Raw genomic sequence first — 11,172 nt, 5'->3', positions numbered from 1 at the left:
AGCAGCTTGCCTCGCGAAGAGGACCGTGGGTGCAGGTGTGACCTCAATGCACAGCGAGGATCCAGGTGTTCTCAGGGTCCCCCCCACAGAATCGCATCCCTGGGAGCTCGTGATGGACGTAGGCACTCAGATCCACCTCCGCTCTGCCCACCCGCATCTGTACGTGAACGAGATCCCAGGCGACCCTGGCTCCCTGGAGCCTGCCGTGTGCCACATCCCATGTGATGGGGAGGACGCAGTGCTGCAGGAGGGCTCCCTCGCTGGGTCTTGCCAGGTTAACCTTCCCCGCAGAGTGGGCCGCTGGCGAGGATAAACAGTGGCCGTCAGCGACTGCCGACGCCGGCCCGGCCCTCCCGGCACCTCGCTGGGGGCCCAGGTGCTCGGAGACACAGCCCCTCCCTGAGCCGCCTGCCGCTCCCCAGGCCGAGTTTGCAGCAACTGGAGACACGGCGTCCTCGTCAACCAGGAGCCGGAGGGTGTCCTGAGCCACCTTCCCCACCCCCGGGGCTGGTGAACGGCCTCGGTCACGGAAACGCGGCCAGGAGCCTCGGGGGAGGGGAGCAGGGCAGAGCTGGGCGGCCCCCCATCAGCAGGCTCTGGGTAGAGCCCACCGCGCTCTGCCGGCCCCTGACACCCGCCAGCCTCGGCCCGGCCTCCGACCCTGCAGGGCCGGAGCCGGTCCTGGGCACCGGCTTCAGGCAGAGACTCTGTGCTACCCCGTCACACGGGCTCCCCAAGGGCTCCCACGGCAGCTACACGACCTTCCTACGGCCGGTGTCCCTTCCTGGTCTCCCTGGCTTTCGGTGCCGGAGCTCACAGGCCTGTGCCCTCCAAGGCCCCCGTCCAGGACCTAAGCTTGACCGGGGCGGGCTGGACATCAACACAGTTCCCGCCGCTGAGGATGCCCTGAGTGTCCGCTCCGGGGGTCCCGTCAAGTCTGGGGCAAAATAGCCTGAGGGCTGGTCCATCCTGTGCCCACCAACAACCTCGCCGCCCCCGCCCAGCCTGCCGCGCCATGCCGTCGGAGAAGACCTGCAAACAGCGCCGAACCTTCGAACAAAGAGTAGAAGATGTCCCACTTATCCGAGAGCAGCATCCTACCAAAATCCCGGTAATAATAGAACGATACAAAGGTGAGAAGCAGCTTCCAGTCCTGGATAAAACAAAGTTCCTGGTGCCTGACCATGTCAACATGAGTGAGCTCATCAAGATAATTAGAAGGCGCTTACAGCTCAACGCTAATCAAGCCTTCTTCCTGTTAGTGAATGGACATAGCATGGTGAGTGTGTCCACACCGATTTGTGAAGTGTATGAGAGTGAGAAGGATGAAGATGGATTCCTGTATATGGTATACGCCTCTCAGGAGACTTTTGGAATGAAATTGTCTGTGTAAGAGTTTAAAAAAAAAAAAAAAAAAAGCATCTGTTCTAGAATTTTTTAAACCCTTATTTACCAAGGAATAAAAAAGGGATGTTACCAACTGATTGATCAGTTCATCTAATCACAGATCATCCAAACAGTAGTGTTCCTGCCTAGGAGTTTTAGGAAGTTGTTTTTTGGGACTTCAAGCAGAAAAACTGAGCTCCAAATGAGCACATTCAGCTTTGGGAAACTTTATTATTATTTAACCTACGCTGTCTTGCTTTCACATTTCAAGTTTAAAAATAAAATACTTTGCATTCTAAGTTGCCAATAAAATAGACCTTCAAGTTATTTTAATGTTTTTTTTCCCCCAAAAGGAACTTGCAATTTGAGCATTCAGAGAGACATTAACTCTTCTCTTTAGGTTCACAGAATCTGCCAACTTTTTATAGAAGGGTTTCTACTCACCTAGAGAAATCTCCTTTAGAAGGATCTTTAAGCATAAGTTGTCAGGCATAGCCACCCCGCCCCCACCACCCCCAATACATTTGCCATAATAGTTGGCAAAAAGCGGGGTGGATGTGGGTGTAATAGGAAATAAGAGAACAGACCTCTTGTCCAGGGTTCCTGATTGCTAATAAGTGTATTTCAAGACAGTGCTCTTGTTATGAAGTTTTCATTTGGTTTGTTCTCTAGACAGCTGTAACAGAAAAACAGCACTGCTCAACAGGAACCTTGAATAATTTATATAGTTTTGGCCAAGTTTCTCAAAAGGCCTAGAGAAAGAATGACATGTTTTTGTTTTGAATATTCTCTTAAGAGCTCAAAATAGTGCCTGCTTTGGCAAATAATCAGTTACATGGGTTTCATTCTTTGGGACAAAGGTAGAACGCTACAGGATACTGAAACTAAAAGCGTTAAAATTCAGATACACTTCCTCTACCTTTTGGCTTAAAGCTGTAGATGATCCATGTTTTATGTTAAGTATGTGACTAAAATATGTTATTAAAAAGCATTTTTAAGAGTATTTCAGTTCACTCTTAGGTCAGACAGTCATCAGAATTCCCCCACTCCCGTGTGCATGTCAGTTTTGAAAATAGCGAAAGGAAACACAGATTAATGACAAACTAAACATTTTCAGAGTCCAACTAGGATAAGTAACCAGTGCTTCCGACTACCTGCATGGGGTTTACTATGTACTATTTTTGTGAGAGCTGTCGCAGAAGGATCACAGACCCACTTGAGACTGTACGTGTAGCAGGTCACCATTTACCCTGTGTATTTAGATGTGTGTGGAAAACTTGTATCTGTTAGTGGCAGTTATTTACTGTAATTGAGGAAGAAAAAGCAATATTACTGCATATGGGCCCTCAACCCCGATCAACTACTCTTCCTGATGCATGCATCTGTCCACATGGCTAACTTTTAATATGTATATTTTTACATTATGTAAATTCTTAATTAGCCTGTCTTGTTTAGATTGTATACATCATTATATCTGACATTCTTGTAACGACTGTGTGATCAATAAGATTCCTATAAGAAACTCTGCTTTTTAAAGACAAAAATACCATGCTGAGAGGGGTGACTTACTTATAATCCCACATTAGTGCGTGGTTACTCTATTTATAGGATCTTTAAAACAAGTCCATTTTTAATGAACTAAGGTGAATAAAGGCACAACTAAAAACTGTCAAAAAAAAAAAAAAAAAAAAAACATTGATCCCTTGAGCACCAGGATATAATTCCACCCACAAACTAAAGTCCTCCATCACGTATATATTTTAAATATAATGTAGGAATTCAGGAGTTGAAAAAAATTACTATTAAAGAAAACTTCATGAATATCATTTTTCCTGAGATGATTTTATAGGGATCTTGGATCTTTCCAGAACTCTTCAGGTCTTGCCACAGTCTCTTCCCTTCCCTGAAGCATCCTCCCACCCATCACACGGCTCTTTAGTATGTGCTCTGCGTTTCCTTTAGTGCAATTTTCACACACACCCTTCGATTCTGTTGTCTTAACGATGAACTCCTGCAAAGACAACATTAGGCTTTTTTCTAGATGAAGGAAACGTTACTGTGAATAATCAATGAACTTCCAAACACCCTGCATATTCAACCTCATTCAAATTGACCACAGGTGGGGTCTCTTTCTTTTACTTCAACCTTTACCTCCGGTTGCTTTTGCTCACTAAAAGGACACTGTCTATACCTAATGGCCTGCCTCGGGGAGTGAAGGCACCCTGCCCCTCTGCCTGAGTGTTAAACCAAGGAGCCTTTGTTCAGGGATGCATCCGGACCCTGCGCACCTGTGGATGGCTGCAGGAGAGAAGAAATGAACACGTCCCCTCCCCAAGGCTGGCCGTCCCAGGGGACGTTTGCAAGACGTATGGGCTTTTTACTTTACTTCCTCACCTCCTCCCCCTCCCTGCTCAATAAGAGAAACTGGCATCCAGACCTGATAAGATGATTGTTCAGAGACACTAGTCTGCCATCTTCTCGGTCTGCCGGCTTTCCGAATGAAGTCCTGTTCCTGGCCTCCACACCTCGTCTCCGATTGTTAGCCGGTCGTGCGGCAAGCAGATTGAGCTCGGACTTGGTAGCAAACCTGCTTTCCTTCTCCCAACTAACATAACACATAAAACTCTCAACACATGCAACTTCCAGGCGCTGCTGATGTGCTTCTCATCGTGAGACACCTTCACGTGCTCCTCACTGCCCTCTCATACTGTTCACTGCGTAGGCTCCGTCCAGGAAAGAATGCGTCCCCAAAATATTGGTTTGCATTATTTGCTTTACCTGAGGGTGCAGCAACTAACAAGAGTTCAACAGAAAGACTCTCTCAGAATTAGTCGGCTCTTTTCCTTCACACCACTGTATACCGATAACTTTTGTCTCCACGTATACCTCTGCCATACTTAAAATGTTGACCCCAACAAACTGTATATTTGTTAAAGTTTGATCTTCCAACTTGCATTTTACAGAAATGAAATCCCTCCCTTATGTATGTTTCATGACATGATCTCCCAGATCAGTACAAGTTTACAATTTTAAATGAATTTTTTTCTGATCTTATTTTACTGTAAAATCACCAGAGATTGGGAAAATGTTTCCACCCAGTTGCTTGTTCCTGGAGAGGCAGAGTTACAATTGCATAGGCTCGGGGAATGCCCACCTATATATAAATCTCAGCTCTGTAATTTACTAGCTGGGAGATTTGGGGCAAATTATTGCATAAAGGGGATCAAAATGCCTGCATCACTGAATTGATAACATGACCCGAGGGCTCTCGAGCGCTGACCCTGTATGCCGTGAGCACCCGACACGTTACTACCTTGATGTCTCCCGATCCCAGGCTGCACGTGAGATGTTCACCCACACTCACCCTTCTCAGAAGACATCCTTGGACCCTGTACCAGCTCCTCCCCACACCTCGCCTTTCAGGGCTCTGGCGTGGGGTAGGCTCACGGGATCCGAGGGACTCTGTTGGTCATCACCAGGGAAGCGTGGACAAAGCAACAATGAGCGGACTCTTTCAACAAGGCGGAGTCAGTCTCCTCCCGGTTCTACCCACTGTCATCCGCGTCGCCAGGCACATCCAGTCCATTAGCAAAGCAGCCCCGAGACCGTCTCCTGGGAGGGGTCTTTGGGTCTTGCAGAATTTGATCCCACGAGAAACCAAGCACCACACTCAGAGAGTTGGGAAACTCAGGTTTATTGAGCCGTCGGCACCAGACGAGCTAACGCTCCAAAAATTCTGGGCCCCGTTTTGGGCCTGTTTTCTCCTTTTATAGATGAAGACATATAGCTACAGTCGGCACTAACTGATTGGTTACACAGTGTCTATACATTACAGGTGGTTACAGAACACGGGGGTTGCTAAGGGCTACAGGACGGGCGGGAGTTGCTGGGGTTACAGGATGCGGGAGTCCAGACAAAGGCGAGCAGAGGCAAGAACAGTGCATTTTATACTTATATCAATCATTCCTATGCAATTATGAACAGGCAGGGTTCACACAGCAGACCTCAAACCATAGATTTCAGATCCTCCTCATCATGGGGAAGCTTACCTCCTTTTCTGACACCGCCCATATCCAGCCCGATGTGGTGTCGCCAGTTACGGCAGGCTTTTCTGCCTGCACCCCTGGTGTTGTACATGGTCTTCCCCACGTCCAGGACACATGCACTGAAAACTAAATAACTGCACTGCAATGAGAGGGTTTTCTAAACAGACCCTGGAAGCATCTTGTGAGTGGTATACAGCCCCCTCCTCGGCACAGGCACGTAACCCACACTCAGCTTCCCACCGCCAGGGCTCCCTTCCTGCCACAGGAGGGGCCGTCAAAGCCACAGAACCCAGGATCTGCAAGGACTGACCTTCCAAAGCCCTGTCAGCAGCTGGCACCTCACATCCAGACAGCCTGGCCCCGCGGCGACGGCAGGTGCCCCCAGCAAGGGCACGTCCTCACCCGCAGGGGCGGTCCCTCCCCCAGCAGCAGACCCTCCCTCAGTGCCTGCCCACCCCTCAGACTCTGCTGAAGGAGATGGAGGGTGCGGACCCCCGGCTTCTCTTGGTGCCTCTTGGTCTAATGAAAGCCCCCGAAGACCTGCTCCTCCGGCCTCACCACGGGCTTTTGCAGACTTCACCCCACAGACGGTGCAGTTCAGGGGGTGACCCTCCAGCTCGCCCCGGCAGGCGGTGTCCACCACAGACACCCCGCCCGAGGGGACAGCTGCAGGACCAAGGAGACCAGGACCCCTGACCAGACACCCCGAGATGCGGCCTGTGGAGGTCCAGCCTGGACACACGCAGGGCCCAGAGCCCCGGGGGGAAGGAGAGGCCCCTGAGGCCCCGTCCTGCTGACCCTCTGAACTTCTCTCTGCTCCAAACTGAGCCCCCCTAACTCTGTGGACCCTGAGGAACCCACCCACTGGCTCATGGCTTCCAGAGGGGTCCCAGCACGGAAGCCCCGGTGGTTAAGGATGAGACTTAGGACATTTTGCAGGGGAACATGCGGGGGACCAGGAGACAAGTATGGTTTCAGGGATTTTCTTTTTTCCTTTTTTGCTTTGCTTTGTTCCCATGGTGGAGTCACTTAATCTCTGAATCTCCGTTCCTGATCTAAATAAAAGACAGATACAGCATCCTGCTTCTGCCACCCTTGTCTATTGAGAAACCCAAATCCCAACGAAACAGATCCCGCAGACGGGACCGCAGAACCCAGGAAGCCCCCAGGCGGCTCAGGGCAGGCCCCGTGGGTGTCAGCGCGCTCTCCCCGCTGGCCGGGAGGGGTCCTCGCCCACCAGCCCCGGGAGCCACCTGGCACCCAGCCCCAGGCCTCTGCAGGGCCCAGTCACCAGGCCCTGCTTTCCCGACAGACAAAACGCAGCTTTGGAAATCGGTGCCTCTTTAAATCCTTTCCATCTCTAGAATTCAGTTAATTCTGTTCCACCAAATGGAAGTGTCTGAGAGGCCATAAATGATTTAAATTGTCATTATTGCTGTTGTGGCTGAGTTAGCGGGCAATCTGGGCTTCCTCGGCGTGACCAGATTTTCCACCGCAGAATCCCCGGCAGGGTCCCCCGGGGGCTGGCATCGGAGCGCCATTAGCATTTTAATAGGAAGCTTGTGAAACCCGGAGGCCTCAGGACGCCAGGAGAGCCTGTCAGGTGTGTCCCTCGGGAACTGTTTGGGGAACGGGGCTCCCAGCTCCATCTAGGGGACCACCTGTTCCCCAGCTCAGTGCTGTAACCAGAAGGTCACGGCTGCCCCAGGGTCTGCACTCTGCCCTGTGGAAGCAGCGTTAACCCTGGGCCCTGGGGCCCTGCAGGCATCACACCTGCACTGGAAACCCACCTCCCTGCCTCTCTTTGCCCCCCACCCCCAATCAAGTGCTTCCCTGGTCCACTGGGAGGCAGCCCCACTTCTGGACAAAAGCCCTGACATCTTCACTCTCTCACCAAGTGCATGGCTTATCAAAGCCCAAGGTCAACCTTTGTCTTCCTCAAGAAGGGAAACAAGATGCAGAATCCTGTGATGTCCGATGGCACGGTGCTCTGTTCTTGGCCGTAACTTGAAACTAAACATTACGTTGTTTTCAGTTTTCTAAGCGTTTTGCATACTTTCCACAGCTGTTACATGTCATTTCCTCTTGCTCTTCCAACACCTCTTTATGAGAATAAAATCCCTGTCCCAGGCTTTCACCAGTGACATTTTGTGTGTGTTGGATACATTTCCAGTTTGCTGCTGCCCGTCTGTGATTAACCACAGGATTTACTGAGGAGTTATTGCATCACGTTCTCAGCTAAGGATGGACGCTCCCACTGAGTCAATAAAATCATTGCAATCACTTCCATCAAGCACTCAGACTTTCACCTAAGAAACAGCCAGGCTGCCTCCCCGTGCTGAGTGCACCCGCGTTGAGTGAACGGATTGCGTGTGGCTTAAAGGCACTGAAATAGCTGTTCGCTTCCTCATTAGAAAGTAGAATGTAGAATAAAGGCGGCGGCTCGCACCCTGCTGGGCAGAGTAGTTGTTTTTTTTTTTTAATTTTTATTGGATCATAGTGATTTTGGACGCAGGCAGCAGGAAGTGGCAGCGAGCCGTCGTTGGAATCAAGATCTTCATTCTTAGTTCCCAGACCGGGAGTCCTAACCACTGGAGCGCAGGGGCCAGCGGCCAGGGCCTGGGTCCCTAGGTCTTGCCGGCCTTGTCAGGAATGAATTCAGGCGAGGAGGCAGAAGGTAAAGAGAAAAGGAAAACAGTTTATTGGAAAAGCAAAGCACATGCGGAAAGACGCACAGGCGAGCTCAGGGAGAGTCCCCAGAGTCACGCCTTTGGGGAGTTTAAATTCTTTATAAAGGGGTGGTCTTCAGGGTCTTTGTCTTCTTCTTGGCCAGTCATATTGTTTTGCCCCCAGGGTTAATTTGCCTCTGGACCCTCGCCTGGGTATGCACGCACCCCTCTATTAAGATGGATCTTATCGCAAAGACCTCTGGGAAGGAGATAGCAAGACTTATTATGGTCTGGCATCCCCTGCCTTTTTGACCCCTTGAAGGCTTTTACGCGTGCATAGTGTCTCCCTTGTCCCAGGGGTGGGGAGGGTATGACCTCTTGATCTCTTAATAGGGTTTAGCGCCTCTCTGTCCCTGCCATAAAAGTGTCCAAATGTCCAGTTATTTACCCTATTTCTGTTGCTGTTTCTTCTATCGAGGTGCAGCTCTCAAAATAGAGACAGGAGTCTGGTCATAAACATGTAATCCGGAGCCCAGGTGTCTCTTGCCTTAGGAAATGTAAACAGGGGGCTGGTAACGGATGTCCGGCCTGGAGCTCATCTTCCTCTCACCTCAGAGGTGTGAACGGGCCAGTTGTAGACGCCCAGCCTGGATCCCATCCATCTCCCACCTAGTAGCTGATTCACAGCGTTGTGCCAGGTTCAGGTGCGCAGCACAGTGAATCATTATGCATATGTGTGTGTTTGTGTATGTGTATCTCTGTTCTTTTTTGGATTCTTCTCCCACGTAAGCTATCACAGAGCACTGAGCGGAACTCCCTGTGCTGGTCCACAGGTCCAGGCTGGAGAAAGCCCAGGACCTCAAAGCCTGGAGTGAGTGCTCAGTGCCCGCTCGCCTGCCGGGGGCACCTCAGGAGTGAGGGTCGGGTTGTTCCGGCAGAGGTTTTGTCCGTGCCCCGCAGACAGGCAGGATGGGCCGCGAGCTCCCTTCCAGAAACACAAAGGCCCACGATTCGGCTATTATGGCGCGAGTCAGAGCCAGGTTTCCTGTTAAGTCGAACATTCAGTCTGTCCGTACCGGACCGGCAAGGTCACATTGTTCCCTGGTGAACAACCACCTCCAGACCCAGGAAGAGAAAAGGAAAAGGCTTCAGATCAGAGCACAGGAGGCAAAGCCAGGCTCGCCACCCACCCCCCGCCCCCCCACACTGTCGGATCAGAACCGGGAGGGGGACGTGGGGTCCAGGTGCCCCCTGCTGTCCCGCAGCCCTGCCTCCCAGGGACCGGGTCCTCGGAACGCTGGTGGGCTTAGGATGAAGGTCCCTTAGGTCGGCTCCCAGTGACTAAGACGGTCCCGTGCCTACCGCTGGGTTCTAGTTTCTTCTATAGAGAACCCTCTCTCTGGTCGGGCTTCTCCCGAATCTGTGGCCGTGTTTCCTCCCCCGGGCAGGAGTGTTGTGACGGCAGGTCAAGTTCACCTCCCCCAAATGCTACGTCCCCAGCCTCCAGGACATCTTCTGAAGAAAGCTGCCTCTGGTTAACTCACACACAAAGCCGCTCACAGTGGCAATGATGACACAGGGAGCATTCATCCCTGAGTTAGCGAGCACACGGGCTCCTCCGTCTGTGCACACCCAGAGAGCAATGCTTTGCTACAGGGCCGTTCTGGTAAAGATGTCCGTGGTTTGGAGCTCGGGACAGGATATATTGAAGCTTATACGATTCTGGTGGCTCGAAGGACCACATGTGAGTTATCTGTGGCTGTGTAACAACTTACCCCCAACGCGAAGGCTTACACAGCAGTCACTTATTCTCTCACAGTTGTCCTGAATCACTGTCACTGAGCTGAAGGGAAGGGGACGGCTGGCAGGTTCCTTCTGGAGGCTCTTGCCTTTCCAGGGTCCAGAGGCTGCCTGCATCTTTGGTCCACGGCCTCTTCCTCCATCTCCAAAGCCAGCATTGCAACATCTTCCAAACTCTGTCCTCTCTCTCTGCTTCCATCTCCAAATCCCCTGCTCTGACTCCACCCCTCCTGTGTTCATTTCATAAGGGGCCTTGGGGCCACCCTGGTCCCCATGAGCATCCAGGAGAATCTTCCCATTTAGGATCTAATTTAAGAATAAAGTATCAAATTGTACACTTTAAATATATGCAGTTTATTGTATGTCAACTGTATCTCAATAAAAGTTCTTTAAAAAAAAAAGCAATGAAAAAAAAAGATCTAATTTAATCCTATATACAGAGTACAATACCTGTTTCCAGGAAAGACATCACTCGGTCCTGTGCTGACAGCATTCCTATTTCTTCTATCTCCAAAACACCTCCCAATGTTATGTCTCCTTGGACTATTGCAAGAGCTGCTGACGAGTTTCCCACACTCCGTTCTCCCTCCTCCCAGTCGTCCTCCGTCTTCCTGCTTCCAAGTCACAAGTCTGACAGGGAAGTCACACGGAGGGTAACGCGCACGGAGAGTAAGTCACTGCCCTGGGTCCCCATGGGCCGATCACTCCATTACACTCATTTCGCCCTGTGTTTACACACACGTCCCCAGTTAAATGATGACGCGGTTGAGGGTGACTGCGTTGCACAACTGTGGCCCAGCTGCTCCCTGTGGGGCAACCCCGGCTGAGCGGCACCGGGGCAGCCTCCTCAGAGCCAAGAACGCGGCTCTGGGACGCCCTGGCCCCTCACGGGGCGTCTGCGCGGCCCCCGGGCCTCACCTCGGGGACCACCCTCTCCTCCCAGTGCTGCTGTGCACGTTTCCTCTGTATCAGGACATGTGCGGTGTTCTGCCCCCTGACAGCCACCAGCACAGGGTCTGCACACACTTTACAATTTTTAGCCCAAGTCATAGCATCCTGATTGAAATACAGGCTCTGAAGATTTCCTTTACTTTCATTTTAGTTATGGTTTTTAATTACAAAATTCATATATTCTCGTGGTTTAAAAACAGTACAGGAATTTTAGAATAATAGTCAAAGCCCCTTCTTTTACCTTCTTTTCATCTCTGTGACCCTACCCTGGAGATGATCACTGTCGTCTTTTGAGAACTTATCTTTGTACGTATTTCCGA

General features: G+C 51.0%; 1 protein-coding gene across 1 annotated transcript; it reads left to right on the top strand.

Annotated features, from left to right (window-relative positions):
- The first annotated feature begins 1,015 nt into the window (after positions 1-1,015).
- On the top strand, positions 1,016-2,070 carry LOC130831602 (microtubule-associated proteins 1A/1B light chain 3B-like). Its single transcript, XM_057699867.1, has one exon. It carries the CDS (start codon positions 1,016-1,018, stop codon positions 1,391-1,393), a length of 378 nt encoding a protein of 125 aa, XP_057555850.1. The 3' UTR covers positions 1,394-2,070.
- The last annotated feature ends 9,102 nt before the right edge of the window (positions 2,071-11,172 follow it).

The sequence above is a fragment of the Hippopotamus amphibius genome, chromosome 11 (genome assembly GCF_030028045.1).
Source record: "Hippopotamus amphibius kiboko isolate mHipAmp2 chromosome 11, mHipAmp2.hap2, whole genome shotgun sequence".
NCBI classification, from domain to species: domain Eukaryota; kingdom Metazoa; phylum Chordata; class Mammalia; order Artiodactyla; family Hippopotamidae; genus Hippopotamus; species Hippopotamus amphibius.
Note: the sequence above shows the minus strand (reverse complement) of the source record. Positions and strands in the feature narration are given on the sequence as shown.